Source organism: Plasmodium knowlesi (genome assembly GCF_000006355.2).
Source record: "Plasmodium knowlesi strain H genome assembly, chromosome: 1".
Classification (NCBI taxonomy): Eukaryota; Apicomplexa; class Aconoidasida; order Haemosporida; family Plasmodiidae; genus Plasmodium; species Plasmodium knowlesi.
Genome location: NC_011902.2, coordinates 519,241 through 535,497, shown reverse-complemented (window position 1 = coordinate 535,497; position 16,257 = coordinate 519,241). Strand labels below are relative to the sequence as shown.

Here is a 16,257-nt window from a genome sequence, read left to right as displayed (position 1 = left end):
AGGTAAAATGTGCTTTACTGCGCGTAACCTTCTCTTCGCTCTTCCAAATTCGCAAAAGCGCTCTCGTTTTTTTGTACACGGTTGTTTTCATCATCCGCGTTGTTTCCATCATGGAGCTGCACGTGATTCTGCAGGAAGAGTCCTTTCAACAAATGGACGTCCTCCTCTCCATGGGATAAATTTAGGAACACTTGCGGGGCCACCAGGTTGTTCACCTTCTGGACGATCTTCCGCTGGTCATTCATGCAGGGATTTTCACTGCACTTTTGAGAAAAGGTGAGAATTTTTTTCTTCTCATGGCAGTTTGCCTTTATCTGGCTGAGAGCGCTTTCTAGAGGCAGTGAGCTAGGTTGCAGCTCCACCCCTGTCTGTTGTAAAATTTCTTCATAAACTCCGTTATGGATATCTTCCGCATGGGTATATTCCCTTCGTACAGAATCTGGGTTGTTTAATTTTCCATTCAAGCGATGTGTCTTTCGGTTCCCCAAGAGGAATGGGTAAAACATGGCCTTTTGAAAAGTAGTTATATTTTTACCTTGCCTGTTCATGTAAAAATCTTCATCACTTTCGTACCTTTTAAAATTTTTTTTTTTCTTCTTCTCTTTCGTTTCGATGTGGTTACTTATCATAAGGCAGGTATCCGACACGTAGTTGAAATTGACTCGATTGGGACGAAATACGTGGTAATATTTTCCACATTTCTTTTTCCATTTTCCCCCCTTCACTGTAATCGGCCCTGAATGAATCAGCAAGGGAGTCAGGGCCTCCCTAAGGGGATACTGATAATGCTTAAACAGGAAGAGGAAGAAATAAAAGACCTTGAGCACTAGGTAGCTATCCGAATTGCAAAAAAAAAGGAAACAGTAGTTGGATCTGCACCACTTACTGCCCTTTTCCTGCTCGTCCCCTTCTGGAAGTGGCATTGAGCGAAAGGAAAGGAAGCGCATCCGTATTCTTCTCTTAAAGAGGAAGAAAATAATAAGGTTGGACTTGTCCTGTACGATGCTTATCGACTTAAAGACATTTACATCATCGTTGGGGAGATAAAACTGGCAGGAGACTTCTTTTTTCACAATTTTGAATCTGCTCACAAATTTCTTCACACGCACTTTGAGCCCGACATCGTGGAGTGGGCCATCTGGTTCCTTCTTCACATGGCTACCCCCCCCTTCGATGTGTATACCGTCGGCGAAGAACCCCTTGATGTTCAGGGTGAGGACCTTCTGCCTCGGGGCGCGCGTTAAGCGACACGCTTGAACGGGAACTTTCTGCTCTACTACATGGATTCCTAATTGGGTTTCAACGCAACTGGCGGAGTGCTCACCCAGGGTGTTTTCTTCCCTCATGGCTTCTTCCTCCCCTTCTCCCTTAACGAGTATATCGTAAGAATTGCGCCAAGGGGCACCATTCGGGGAATCTCCCCCCACAAATTTGTTAGTTTCCTCGACTAATTCGTTACCCTCCTCGACTAATTCGTTAGCCTCCTCTACTAATTCGTTAGTATCCTCTACTAATTCGTTAGTATCCTCCACTAGTTCGTTACTCCCCTCCACTAATTGGTTCGCCCCCTGTGAGAACTCCTGCTCCCTACGGAGGTAGCAGAAGTCGTGCACAGGGAGTCGCAGCTGATACTTGAAGTAGTACAGGTAGGCGTAGTCCGAATAGTTACAAAGGCTTATACACAGCCCCCTGTTCCCATAGCGTCCACACCTCCCCGACCGATGAATATAGGTTTCCTTGTTCTGTGGTATATCAAGGTTAATGACCAGATCACACACAATGTTGTCGATACCTCTGCTCATGACATCACTACAAACAACAACCTTCACCTCATTTCTCTTGAGTCTATGAAAAACATTCATCCTTTCTTGGTGATCAACCTTGGAACTCGTGTAGTAGCAAGACACCTCATGCTTCTTTAGCACCTTGCTCACTTGCACCCCCTCATACGTGTTGTTAATAAAGAGAAAGCATTGATGAAATTTTATTTCCTTTACTACCTTTAGAATTACCTTCATTTTGTATTTGAGTTCCTCATGCTTATTCATACCTTCGTTGTTCACTGTGATGAAGCAGTGCCTAACGTTTCGCAAGATGGGTGATCCCAGAATGTCGCCAGAGCGCTTCTCCCCATCACTTCCCTCAGCCACATTGTAGACACTACCCTCTACACCCGCCGCATGGTCAATGAACTGATTTACCATGGTATTGGACTGTTTCCTTCCGACAGCCCCTTTCTCATGAATGATGACTGAGGTGCATGTCTGCACGAATTCAAACTCCCTCTTTGGCTTAACACACATGACAACATTTCGCTTTTCCTTTACAATTTTTTTTAATATGTACCGAATGGAACTGTCGTCTTGGAAGACACTCTGTGCTCGTATCATTTCTTCGATGGAGTTCATCCCCTTGGATTTGTTTCTCCTAATTTTTTTTTTTTTTTTTTTTTTTTTTTTCACTTTTGTATGTATGCGGTTGTTTTGCGAGATACCGGGTGGAGAGTTCACTTCATCGCCGTTGTGATATTCTTCGAGCGAAGCCTCTTCTCCCTCCACCCCATGGTCACTCGGATCGTTCATCTGTGGTAGTGTATCCTTGTCCAGTGTGTGTGTTACCTTCATTTCTTGTTGCATTTCCTCCGGCGAAATACATCCTACATAGGATTCAAGGAAATCCCCCTTAGGAAGATCTCTCTCCCTGTTCCCAGCCAATATATTATCAATGCTTTTCACGCAAAAACCCTTCCACTTAGAAACATAGCCCACATCATGTTGGTGAACCATCTTTAGAAAGCTAGTAATTGTTGATTCAAGAAAGGTAGAGCTGTAACAGAGAACTTGAACTTTGGGACTTACGACCTGACTGAGGATGAACTTTATCTGTTCTTGAAATTGTTCATCCAGGAGGGCATCCACCTCATCTAATATTAACTGTTTTATCAGAACATTTGCTATCCTGGTAAGTGGCACTTGGGTAGAGCATCCTTTCCTTTCTGTTTGTCCCAGCTCCACATGAAGTCGCTTCAAAATACTTAACACATGTTTCAACCTTCCAGGGGTAGATATTATTACGTGGGGAAGGCACGAAAATATCATACGCACATTTTCTACTACATCGGTCCCTCCATACAGTACCATGGGTTTCACTTCGAAGGGGGATTGCTTCTCAACCTCCTTGCCACTGTTTTCTCCATAACGATGATGACTTAATAATGAGTTGTGGAAGGAGGAACTGCTAACATTTTCATGTACCCGTGCGAGTTGCTCATTTTCTCCATTAATAAATATACCCTGATGGGAAATCTCCTTTATGTTATCACAGAGCTGTACGCAGAGCTCACGGGTAGGTACAAGGATTATGGAGTGAAGGAAGAGACACAATGATGGGTCTGTCTCGTTCAGTGGCAATTCGGACAAGTTCCTTTCTGGCTCCTTGAGGTGACCCCCCTTGAGATATTTCCTCTTCACCTTTTCCACTATTTTACTCGCCACGATGATACATATGGACATGCTTTTTCCCGTGCCGTTTTTCGCTTGTACAATTAGGTTCTTCTTCTGTAGAGCCTTCTTAATGGACAGTCGCTGTATAGTTGACGGATGGGAAATCTCCATCCGTCCTAAGGCCTGAATTACCTCCTGAGGTATATCCAATTCTTCTAGCGAACATTCTTCATTTTTCTCCTCCTTTGGGGTATCGACCAACAGGTCATTCAGGTGACCAATTGGTACTGTCCAGGGGTTCATTCTTCGTACAGGAGTCGTCGCACGGGAGAAGAAACAAACTGTCAAATTGGAAAAATGGGGGAGAGGTAACACCCTTGCTCTGTTGTTGTCCTTCTAACCAGGCACATGCTCTGGTTGATTTATACAGCTGCATCAAGCAGGCTTACACTGCACCACCTTTTGTGTTGTTTTTTCTCCTCTGGAAGATTCACCCCTCTGTCAATTCGCTTTCGTGGTTAGTGAGAAGGTACGCCAGTTTTTCTGTTTCTCTGCGCTTCTCCACTTTCTGCTACCCTACATGGTTGTACACCTACTTCACTCTCTTGCATTATTTTCCTATCCTTTTGAGCCCGGGGGGGGGGATAGAAGAAAGAACCCGCCTTTTCGGTGCCCACCACGGAAAAGTGGGAAAGGAGAAAAAAAAAAAAAAAAAAAAAAAAAAAAAAAGAAGAGATCTTCCCTCAATAAGTAAGTAAAACATATCAGAAAATTCTGCAAATTCTGTCAAAGCGACTGACCAACAGGTTAAGTACATCTAAGTGAACTTCCTCTTCGCGTAGGCACCTCTCCTACGATGGGCTCCCGCACTGCACTTGAACAGTGGGGGGGTGGGAAGGCTGATGGTGCATACCGGAGCGAGCCTCCAAACAGTCGTCCATGGGAGAATGGAACCCCTCAACTTAACAAAATTACCCTTGTCCTTACGAAATGGAGGAGCTGAAACATGATAACACACTGCAATACGCCCTCGCTCGTGCCACAAACGAGTAGTCACTTTCCTTTCAGTTCAGCACACCAATCGACGTAGTGTACCATATGTCTATGATTTTTTTTTTTTTTTTTTTTTTTTTTTTTTTTTTTTTTTTTACTCTCCTGTATTGAGAGACCTTCCCAAAAAAATAAAAAGCCGAACCCGTCTGCACAAGCGGGAGCACCATCGCAGCAGAAACTTGACGCATGCACTTTGGCCAATCATCCGATAAATGCTACGCCATTTTTCTTTCTTTTTTTTTTTTTTTTTTTTTTTTTTTTTTGACTTTGGCCACTCGACATGTCAAAAATGCACACATCGCTCCATCAGCCGCGTTCTTAACCGTTCAGTTGAATCAGGGAAGAACTACCTTTACTTACATCACCGCAGGGTACGCCATATCGTATGACACCGTCACAACAAGGGAAACCCTTGGTATGGTGTACTTTCTGCGCGTTCCGTTTTTCAGATACCTCCGTAAATTGTGTATGCTCAGCCCTTTTACCTACCTTGCTGTTAATACACAGAAGAGACGCATCCTAAAGTAGTCCAGTGTAACTCCCCCACGTAGGAGAAGTACCGCCGAAGCAAGTTGCCCACTCTCTTTGGAGAGTTAACCTGTGAAGTGGATTAACAAGCTCAGCAGGGCGCGCCGAACGGAACCCCTCTTGCATCCTGCACTGGAAGGAGATACACGGGCAAAGGAGGGAAAAGCTTCGAACGCATCCAGCAGTCACCCCCCCCGTAGTCATAACAGAAGACATAACAGAAGTCATCACAAAAGTCATAACAAAAGTTATAAAAAAAGTCATCACAAAAGTCATAACAGAAGTAGTCACCCCCCGTAGTCATAACAGAAGTCATCACAACAATGAGCCAGGCACACCATGATAACAACCTATACGAACAGTCACTAAAAATTACGAAGAAGATAAAGGATAAAATTTCCAACCGAAAGGGATCCAAGGAGGATTTCAAGGAGGTCAAGGTGAAGACTGTGCCTTATAAATACCTGGTGCGTAATTATAAGACGATATGTTTGTGCGTGGGGTTTTGTATGAACACTTTCCTCTACTTTAGCTTCTGCTTTATTGTGAACAAGATCATTGACAATGTTGTTTTTGCTGGTCTCTCCAGAGTATCTCAATATGATTATGCCAACAGCTTGGTAGCGGGGTCCATCAAGGGGACCATTATCCTGTTTCTGTGGTTCCGGCACTGCTCCGGTGGGTACGACGGAGATCCTTTTTTTCACTTTTTCAAGAGCAGACTCAACCTGATAGGCAGGGGTAAGCGCTTGGGCCTCCAAGGAGGTGGTAATTAGGCGTGCGGCGTCGCCTCTCCTTGTTGTCGCACCCTAAATGAGCACTCCCCTAATTCATAATTTACCAATACATAATTTACCAATTCATAATTTACCAATTCATAATAAACAAATTTCTAATTCCCACTAGGCGAAGCGAAGGTTATATTCCTGTCCAATGTCTTGGGAACGCTGCTCTACCTCGGAGTGAAAAATTTCTTTGTAGTGGAAGAGCCTCTGTCACCCATCAGTGCCATCATCCTAGAGAGGATACAAAATGGGAAAGTCACTAAAGGCAGATCCATACTCACCTCATTTGTTTTCCCTCACGTACCCCCTGTCGTGAAGAATGCCATTGTTCAGCTCATCATACTAACATGCCCTCATGGTAGCAGCGGCAACAAATACTACAACAAAACCTTTTGGAGCAGCATGGACCTCTACTCCTCCATCGTGATGGATACGTATTTGAATGAAATGTTATGTTCCTTTCTCAATTATGTCTTACTCTATATTTATCTGTTCACCAAGGATAATCTACCTTACCAGTTGGAAATAAATCTTCTCTTAACACAAGTCGTTCTTCTCTTTTCCACCAGATGCGCAAATGTTGTGGGTGGTCCTTTTATGAGTCTCAGTTGGATATTGAATGAATCTCTTTCAAAGAGGTATCATTTTTTTTTTCTCCTTTTTTTAATTATTTTTCACTACTTGGGCTATAAGCTAGCTAGCCATTTTTTGGGACCACCAAAACTGTCCCTAGTAGATGCAGCCACTTATTACAAAAATGTCAAGCATGAGGTGCTTCAGAAAAATGTAGACAGTGCAACGGGGCGTGTAAATATCTCCCTCGTGGCAAATGACAGCGTTATGCTAAGTGAAGTCGAGGACACTTACTTGGGACGCTTCTTTCAGAGATGTTTCCAGTTGTACGGGATTGCCCCCTCAGCGAAGAAAACAGCCTAAAGAACGTAGAAGGGGTTGTGCGTCAACTTAGAGAAAGGGGATTCATCTCCCTGACTCTCATCCATCAGATTCCGCATATCATTTTGTTCATACCGCTTTGTTTGTACCGCTTTTTCCCATGCTACATTGTGTATATTTGACCGTTTGTTTGTATTCTTCGTCCAACCCCCTTTTTTTTTTTTTTTTTTTTTTTTTTTTTTTTTTTTTGCCTGGCTATTCATGCGATTTTGACGTCCCGTTCTACATCCCCTGAAGCTGCTATCCCATGTGAACAACACGGCGCACTGGGTCTGCACACTGGAGATAACAGCAGTAACAACAGTGGCAACCCCCAAATTATCACCCCGATTAAACCACCGAAAGGGGGATTACCTAATTGAGTGCCAAGTTGCAACATCACCCCATACCCGTACCATCCGATTGGGGAAGGCGTTGAAATAATAACACAAGAGGTGAAACGAACAACCAGAATATACATCGCAACTGAGTAGGGAGAGATGGGATGAATCGGTAAAGGGGTGTGCATTGTAAGTTGCACGTGTGTAAAACTTATATGGTAAAAAAGAAAAATTATGACCCGTTCATATTTTTTTTTTTTTTTTTTTTTCGAAATAGCTATTTTGTCTACATTTTGGCTAGCTCACATGATTTAATTGTTTTTTTTTTTTTTTTTTTTTTTTTTTCCGAAATAGCCATTTGGTCTACATTTTGGAGTGCCGCACAAATACTCACTTCATAGCTCGTGATGCTAATTCCCCGGGAGGTAGCCCTCTGTCTACCAATTAAGGAAGTTATTTTTCTGCATCATGACGGTGTCCTCTTTAGCCAATGTTATTCGGTCTTTCCCCTGTCCTGTTCACAACGCAACAGTGCAAACACACAAACTCTCATGCTAAATAACATAACAGAACTTTTGTTCTAGTGGTTCCATGAGGAGAAAAAATTTTCGTAGGTGCAGAAGCATATTACCTGCATAAGCACAGCGAGGTTGGTAAACTTTGCTTCCGCGTTTTGGCGTTTCCGTGTTGAGTAATATTTTTCCATTGAGAACATATACCCTACCCAGTAGCCCTGTGACGTGTGCTTCATCCGCACAGTCCAGTGACGGGCCCTTTCCCCATTGACATAACAGGGAGTGGATGATTTCCGTTTCATTCATGAGAGCAACGTTTCTAGGTGAAAAGTGGGTGAGGCCAAAACATGCCGTGGAGAGTGACCACGGGAAGGAGAAGAAGAGCCCTGGGTGGGCGAAGAGTAAATCAGAACGAAATGCAAAAAAAAAGAAAAAAAAAATTCACACCTTACATAAAAATGCTGTTATTCCTGTCATATAAAAATTTTTTTCTTTTATTTATTTTTTTCTTCCACCCTTTCATCTCTTCTTTGTTTTTTCCCTTTCTGTGTTTTTTTTTATTTTTTTATAATTTCGGAATTTCCTCGGCGCAAAAAGGGCAAGAATTATTGCTGTGTTTCCTTCACTCGCCTCCCCCGCGCTACCCTACCGTCGCCACGCATATAAATATGTTTTCGTCCTTGTACGAACGGTGCTTAGGTACGCATGTCCCTATATATAATATGCACTGATGTATTTATATATTAATTCACCCACATGTGCCCATATATGCGCAAATTATTCGGTGTTCTTTCCACTCCCCCTTTTTTTTTATTTTATTTTTTTTTTTCCTTTTTCCTGCGTTCCTACTTCCCGTGGCACGACTTGTTTTTTGCGCCTCTTTTCCACACGCTCAAAAAGAAAAATAGGGCGCGCCGTGCATTCACGCAGCCCCTGCCCCCATATACACGAGCATTGAATCCCCAAGAGAAGGGAGGAAACCTTTTCAAGGGTTCAAGTGCGAATTGGAACATTGCAAATACAACGAGAAAAAATGTAAAACAGAAAAAATGTAAAAGAGAAAAAATGCAAATGAGAAACACTGCAAAGAAGAAAAAATGCAAAAGAAAAAAAAAAAAAAATTAAGGCGAGAATATTCAAAGAATTAGGATGTTATTATAACCACCGCTTAAAATACCATTTGTCATTTGGTTTGGGTTCCCTTTTTTCTGTTGCTCGACTCGCAGAAGAAGGCGTACCACATTCCAGTTGGCGCGACTGCGGGTAGAAGCTCACGTGAATTTGCCATCGTGGCAACGCAAAACTGCGTAGCAACACGTATAGCCAATTTCAGTGTAGCGGCGTATCCCACGTGGCAACGCAAGCATATCAGCACCCATGTTGCAACGAGGAACAGCCCGTGTTTTTTTCACGAAGAATGATCACCACGCAGTGAGCGCTTCGCCCCCAGAAAAAACATGGCCACACAAACAAACATCACCCCTTCGCATCTGCCTTAACATCATCCATATAGTTATACCTCCATCCTAACACAAACACCACCACTATCACGACTACGAGGACCACCAACAACGTGTACCTCTGCGTTTTCATTCACTCATGGACGCACGACGCATGATTAAACCCTGAATCATCTCACACCACCATCGTAGTGCCCCCCCCTGTTTTTTTTTTTTTTTTTCTTTTTCTTTTTTTTTTTTTTGTTCCTTCTGAAAAAATGAAAAATAAGAACAAATATGACTATCTGCTGAAGTTGTTACTTGTTGGAGATTCCAGCGTAGGTAGGTTCTCTCGGATAGTGGCTGTGTCTCCAACATTCGGAAAGGCCTAAGCGCCTTTGCGAAAGGAGACTAGCTGAGTGTAAACCGGTTAACCCAGGCTGAGACGGTGCACTGGGTGGGAGAGCTGTGCATTATCTCTACGTTGCGCTGCCTCATGGAACTGCCTGATCGAAATATCGCTTCCGCTTCACCTCCCCCCCCCTCGCAGGCAAAAGCAGTATTCTGTGCCGATACTCCGACAATCAGTTTGAAGAGAAGGTCCTGTCCACCATAGGTAAAGGAACCATCTGAGGGACGAACATCCTTATCATATTTGCAGCCCACACTGGCAGAGAGTATATATGCCTCTCCGTTTGACATAGGGGTTCTTCTATGCAGACAGATTTTACTTCCCCTCCGTTGTATATTTCTCCCCCCCCCCTACAGGCATCGACTTCAAAGTGAAGTACCTGAAAATAGACAATAAGACCATTAAAGTTGGTATTTGGGACACAGCGGGACAGGAAAGATTCCGGACTTTAACCTCAGCCTATTATAGAAATGCCCACGCCATTATTCTGGTTTAGTAAGTGAAAAAAAAAAAAAACAGAGGGAGAGGTGTATGCCACTTGTCCTTTGACTTGCCCAACCGATCGCATCGCACCTATTAACCGATCCGACGTGTGTAACGTGCATATCGTGTGTGTCCACCTTTTAATGCATTGCCCCGCTTCCTTCCCCCCAAACCATCACCACCACCACAACCAACATACAACCAACCAATATACAATCAACCAACACAACCACACCACCACAGCGACTGCACCGTGAGGGAGTCATTTGAAAACTTGGATGTATGGATTCACGAAATAGATAAATACTCAACGAACAAGAATGCTATAAAGATGTTGGTTGCAAACAAGATAGACAAGGCTAACCACGAAGTTACAAAAGATGAAGGGAAAAACTTCGCCTTCGAAAATAATATGTTGTTTTGCGAGACCAGTGCCAAGAATGATATCAACATAACATACTGCTTTGAGGAGCTTATTCAGCAGATCTTAAACAACCCCTCTTTACTGGAACTCAGCGTTGTCACGAAAAATTTGAAGCTCAGCAAGAAGGAGGAGAATCGCTCCAACTGTGTTTGTTAGACATCAAGTGGGGGCAGTGGCAGGGGAGGACCGTTACGTGCCCACTCAATCCGTCCATACATATCACCATTCCTCTGTCCTTGTCTCCACACAAACATCACAAACACAGGTATCAACAGACAGACACATGTATACCACCCCTTGCGAGCATGGCTTTGTCTATGTGTAAATATTCACCTACACGTGTGTGCGTGAAAAAGTACCTCTGATTATAATCAGTCCCTCTCCTCTGGAGAGGCATCTCCTAATTTTTGTATGCTTCTGTCATCGATTCCCCTCTCTGTTGCCTCTTCTCTGTATGTGATTGCCCTTATGCAAACACGGACACAAGTACAGCACGCACGCACACACATATACACACTTTTCCTGTGTGCATACCCTTTCCGATCTTTTAAAGAAAAAAAAAAAAAAAAAAAAAATGTGACAATTTTTTTTTTTTTTCCTTCAAAAAGCTAGATGCCTTTTTCCCTTAGACGTTGCTCTTCCATTTGCGCGTCTTAACTGATTATCTGTTGCTTAGCAACATGTCACTGCTTTTCTCACTTTATCATTTCCCTAATGCGTAAGAGTAATATATATTTTCTCCCTCTCCCCCTACAGTAGTGAATCCCCCCTTTTCTTTACACATGTATTTTTTTTTTTTTGTAATTTTAAACAAGCCCCTTGATTTAATAGTAACTTCATTTTTATATATTTTTTTTTATATTTTTTTTTTATATATCTGTATTTTTTTTTTTTTTTTTTTTTTTTTTTTTTTTTTTCCTTGTCCACGGCATCGTCGCCACTACTTTTTTTTTTTTTTTTTTTCCTTTTGCAAGTGTGGGCGGAGTGTCGACGATGACGCTTCATACACTTTCAAGAACATACACGTTTTGAAAAATTGTGACTCCAACCTATGCTACCGTTCCGTGGTTGTTGTAGCGCGGTTTTCGCGTTCTGGGCGGTTTTCGCCGTTTGATGGTTTCCATCATTTTAGTGTATTTTCCCCCCCGCGCTATTCGCACTTTTATTTTTTACATCCACGTGGATAGATTATTCTGTATCGTTCACCCCGGAGTTGCACTTGTTTGCACCGATCCGAGGTACGTTGAGAAAATTGAATTATGAGAACTCTCTCCCGTTGTTCTTGGGATTGTCGCCTTTTCTCATTTCCTTTGCGGGGGAAATAAATTTAAAAGCTAAAAAAAAAAAAAAAAAAAAAAAAAGAAAAACTCTTCATTGGAAAATAATTTGTGAGTACTTACATGTACTTTTTTTGTGTGTTCTTTCTTATCATCAGGGGGGGGCATTTTTCATTGTAGATAAGAGCATACAGGAATCTCTTTCCCCCCCCCGATGATAAGAAAGAACACACAACGGTGACAGGCCTCTCGGACGGATGGGGGTCTCCGAACCTTTGCCCATTCCTTATCTCTGTGAAGTTGCCACAAAGGCAATGTATAATATCCAGCGCACTTATCATTTCATTGCGTGACATCAGTGCATTCCTGTAAAGAGGAGAGCACCACTAAGGTAGACCACCCATTAGGGTTGTGCGCTTCATCTTGGAAGGATGACTGGACCGAACGTATCAATTCAGATCCTTTCCCCCCCGTGATATGGATACTTAGCTCATTCCTTGCAGGTGGAAGCACGCAAACTGGGAACATGTGATGCCAAGTGCATGTGGTGGTTTGGTTTTTTTTTTTTTTTTTTTTTTTTTTTCGTGTTCCTCTCTCCCCTAAGAACAGGATGAGGTGGATGCCACTTGCCCAATTCGTCAAGAAGAACGCGCCCAGCCAGGCACTCATCAGAAGTGTAGTCAATGGTAGTAGCAACTGCTATAGCTGTAGAAGAAACTACTCCCTCTTTAGGAAGAAGCTTTGGACCCCAACTGAAGACATCATATATAGGAAAAACCTTGATGTTATTTGTCAAAGCCATGTTTTCTTCTACACCGTTCTGAATGTAGATCGGTACAGTCACTTTTTGCCATACGTCACGGTAAGGTTGTATACTTGTTGTGTGCATTCAGCGAGATCTTAAAATTCTGTCAAACGGCTAGGTGTTCATGATAAGCCAACCTTATCTCGTCTAACTCCTTCCTCTAATATTGCAGAAAAGCAGAATAACGGAAAAGACGGAGGAGCAGTTCAAGGCCTTCCTCCAAATAGAGAACCTGTTTTTCAAGGAATCATACGACTCCGTCATTCGGTTTAAGGTTCCTACCACTGTCAAGGTTAGGGGTTATAAATGGAACATTAGTGGTGGGATATTCCTGGACGAATTTTCCATTCGGACATTAGATGGATGTACATCTTAAGGGCATGTCCATGAATATAACTCTATCTTTTCTTTTTTTCCTTTTTTCTTTTTTTTTTCTCCCCCTTTTTTTCAGGTTTCCAGCGCAGACACGAACCTGTTTAACCACTTGGTATGCATAAATGGGGAGGGATAAAAAAAAAAAAAAAAAAAAAAAAAAAAAAAAAAAATTCACCCCACGTGCTAACTAGAGCTAGCACTACGAAAAATCGCCGTTACATGAATAATGACCGTTTTGATGACTATACCACCAGTGATGCCACATGCCATAGTTGTTTCGTTCTCACTCCATCCCCTGTCAGACGACTGAATGGATCATTGAAGACAAAACGGGTTGTATCAATGTCGACTTTTACATAAGCTTTCGGGTAGGTTAAATGGACTAGTGCCCCCACAAGGATAAACGACACGATGGGCGCAACTACGTGGAGGCAACTAAGTTTATCGCGTGGGATTTTTCCTCCCTTTGGTCCATTCATGTGACCACTGCAAGCAGAGCACAGTACCCACCTTTACTCCTTTATGACACATCCCGCGTTATGTTCTTTTCCTACACACACACACAACACAGCTAAGAAACATGGTTTATCAGAATTTCATGCGCATGTATATACAAGAGATGGGGAAGAAAATACTCTATGCCTTCATCCGGGAGGCGCGGATGAACAGCCTGAGAAATATCGACGTGCTCTTCCGTCATTTGCTTAAACGGTGAAAGGAGAGTAGTGAGGGGGCAGAAAGGTGTACTTCCACATTTCGTCTTCCCCCTCGATCAACTGCTATAATACTCCATTCCTTCCAGGAGGAAACTACACAAGCATTTCTATTTTCTTCACTGCTACGTATGCACACTGTGTTGCCAATTTTTTTTTTTTTTTTTCTTCATGAGGGGGGAAGAGGAAAGCTTTCCCTCCTTTGGATGGAAGTTCCAGGTTGGCACAGCCGCCAACCGCCAACCGCATTGTTCATCACACGTGGCTGGAAATTCCCGAACTTACTTTATCTTTCCACACTGCAACGAAAATTGGTTTAAATCGGAAAAAAAAAAAAAAAAAAAAAAAATTGGAAGTCACTCCAAGGGGGAGTAGATACTACACCTCAACTGAGTCATACTTTCCAAATTCTTTTTTATTACTATTTTTATGAAAAAAAAAAAAAAAAAAAAAAAAAAAAAAAAAACTCGACTATAATATGTGTACACAATAATGTGTCATCATCAAGGGCTCCGCGAAAACATATGTCATTATCCCCTCCATGCAGGGGCTGTACACGTATGTGTACCCCCTAATCCTAAAACGAATACTTAAAGGAAAAACTTCATTTGAGGTATGGAAGGCTAGGAAGAAGAGCCTTACTACATTTCCTCTCTGCACAAGTGCATAAGGAATACAATTACGGAAATACCTTTTTTTTTTTTTTTTTTTTTTTTTTTCATGTGCTTATTGTCAAGCCGCAGTGCACAGATCTGCGTTTAGCATAATGAGCAATTCTTTTTTGTGACCTACGTATGTGTTTCTGTGTTTTCGTGTTTTTTTATTTTTTTTTTATTTTCATCTTTGTTCTTTCCATTTCGTCATTCATATAGGAGGCCTGTTTCTTCTTTTTTTTTTTTTTTTTTCCCCTTCCACCTCCCCGAACGAGGAATTTCCGCCGACTTGACCTGCGCGAGTGTTAGATAAAGGAACCATACGAAGTTACACGTGTGGTGGAAGAATACAAGAAGGAGAGCACACCAACGGGAAGTACCTGGTGGATCGGCTCCATTCACACGCACAGCACAAGCGTCGCTTACTTCGTGTAAGTCACCTTCACCACTGTTGCCCTTTTTACCCATACGACGGTAAAGAGAAGAAGCGGCAGAGCAAGAAAGAAAGGAAAAGCATTGCACACTTCACTCATCGTTATCGAGAACAGTCAACATGGTGAGACAGTCGCAGAGCATGTACGATAGGCACCTAACTATCTTCTCCCCCGATGGGAACCTCTACCAGATTGGTAAGTGCCCTCGCGTAAGTTTTTGTAAGGAGAGAAATTTGGTGAAGAAATGCAGCGTTCCCACCAACGGGAGAGAAGCACACCCTGGATGTGCTGTCACTCCACCGATTTTCCTGTACCCCCCTAACATCCCCCTCTCCCCTCCTGTGTGCGCACCCCGCCACTCTACGCAGAATACGCGATTAAGGCTGTGAAGAACACCAACATAACGTCAATCGGCGTGAAAGGAGAAAACTGTGCCGTAATAATTTCCCAAAAAAAAATGGCAACGCAGTACATCTCGCAAGACAAACTCCTAGATTACAACAATATTACGAACATCTATAACATAACCGATGAAATAGGATGCTCCATGGTGGGAATGCCTGGGGATTGCCTCAGCATGGTGTATAAGGCTAGGATGGAGGCCGCCGAGTTCTTGTATTCCAATGGACACAACGTTAACGTGGAAACCTTGTGCAGGAACATTTGCGACAAAATCCAGATTTTCACTCAGCACGCCTACATGAGGCTGCACGCTTGCAGTAAGTTTTCGAGATGGGGAAAAGGACGTGGCGCGCGGCCCCCCCACCCGCTCGCTGAGTAAAATTATGACCCCTTCATGTGAGCTAGCCAAAATGTAGACAAAATGGCTATTTCGAAAAAAAAAAAAAAAAAAAAAAAAAAAAACAATTAAATCATGTGAGCTAGCCAAAATGTAGACATAATAGCTATTTCGAAAAAAGAAAAAAAAAAAAATATGAACGGGTCATAATTTTTCTTTTTTACCATATAAGTTTTACACACGTGCAACTTACAATGCACACCCCTTTACCGATTCATCCCGTCTCTCCCCCCCTTCCCAAGGCGGAATGATCATAGGCATGGGCGAGGACAACAAACCGAGCCTGTTCAAGTTCGATCCGTCTGGGTTCTGCGCAGGCTATCGCGCGTGTGTGATTGGCAACAAGGAACAAGAAAGCATAAGCATATTGGAGAGGCTATTGGAGAAGAGAAGGAGAAAAGTACAACAGGAGACGTTAGAGGAGGATATACAAAACACCATCATCTTGGCCATTGAAGCGCTGCAGACAATTTTGGCATTTGACTTGAAGGCCAACGAAATAGAAATGGGAATCGTTTCGAAGGCGAACCCCAACTTTACGCAAATCGGCGAGAAGGAGATCGACAATTATTTGACCTTCATCGCGGAGCGGGATTAGTTCGTAGAGCATTTTGTCTTAACAAACCCGCTGAGCGGATCAAGTGGGTCTGTTGGACCAGTCGGTGAACAATCTCCAGTTCCTTTTACATATCATTCCTTCTTCGCAAGAGTGTCATGTGTTCAGTCATTGTACACATATCACATATTGCGTTGCTTTTTTTTTTTTTTTTTTTTTCTCGTAACACTTTTCTTGTGTCGTAATTTTAAAAACGCCTCCCAATTGGCCAAACGATCTGTGTGAACAG

At 42.7% G+C, this 16,257-nt stretch overlaps 5 protein-coding genes across 5 annotated transcripts; 4 read left to right on the top strand and 1 right to left on the bottom strand.

The window, feature by feature from the left end:
- Nucleotides 1–14: 14 nt before the first annotated feature.
- PKNH_0111700 (DNA helicase PSH3, putative) lies at nt 15–3,746 on the bottom strand (the record flags this gene model as incomplete). Its single annotated transcript, XM_002257572.2, has 1 exon — nt 15–3,746. The coding sequence occupies one exon, from the start codon at nt 3,744–3,746 to the stop codon at nt 15–17; it is 3,732 nt and encodes a 1,243-aa protein (XP_002257608.2).
- Nucleotides 3,747–5,347: 1,601 nt separating this feature from the next.
- On the top strand, nt 5,348–6,745 carry PKNH_0111600 (conserved Plasmodium protein, unknown function; the record flags this gene model as incomplete). The annotated part of the gene is made up of 2 exons (XM_002257571.1): nt 5,348–5,765; nt 5,931–6,745. 2 exons carry the CDS (start codon nt 5,348–5,350, stop codon nt 6,743–6,745), a joined length of 1,233 nt encoding a protein of 410 aa, XP_002257607.1.
- Nucleotides 6,746–9,315: 2,570 nt separating this feature from the next.
- Nucleotides 9,316–10,512, top strand: PKNH_0111500 (ras-related protein Rab-18, putative; the record flags this gene model as incomplete). The annotated part of the gene is made up of 4 exons (XM_002257570.1): nt 9,316–9,379; nt 9,588–9,653; nt 9,806–9,944; nt 10,176–10,512. The coding sequence occupies 4 exons, from the start codon at nt 9,316–9,318 to the stop codon at nt 10,510–10,512; spliced, it is 606 nt and encodes a 201-aa protein (XP_002257606.1).
- Nucleotides 10,513–12,243: 1,731 nt separating this feature from the next.
- On the top strand, nt 12,244–13,528 carry PKNH_0111400 (coenzyme Q-binding protein COQ10 homolog, mitochondrial, putative; the record flags this gene model as incomplete). The annotated part of the gene is made up of 5 exons (XM_002257569.1): nt 12,244–12,495; nt 12,611–12,730; nt 12,890–12,925; nt 13,116–13,181; nt 13,385–13,528. 5 exons carry the CDS (start codon nt 12,244–12,246, stop codon nt 13,526–13,528), a joined length of 618 nt encoding a protein of 205 aa, XP_002257605.1.
- Nucleotides 13,529–14,732: 1,204 nt separating this feature from the next.
- On the top strand, nt 14,733–16,010 carry PKNH_0111300 (proteasome subunit alpha type-6, putative; the record flags this gene model as incomplete). Its single annotated transcript, XM_002257568.1, has 3 exons — nt 14,733–14,808; nt 14,982–15,332; nt 15,655–16,010. The coding sequence occupies 3 exons, from the start codon at nt 14,733–14,735 to the stop codon at nt 16,008–16,010; spliced, it is 783 nt and encodes a 260-aa protein (XP_002257604.1).
- Between the last annotated feature and the right edge of the window lie 247 nt (nt 16,011–16,257).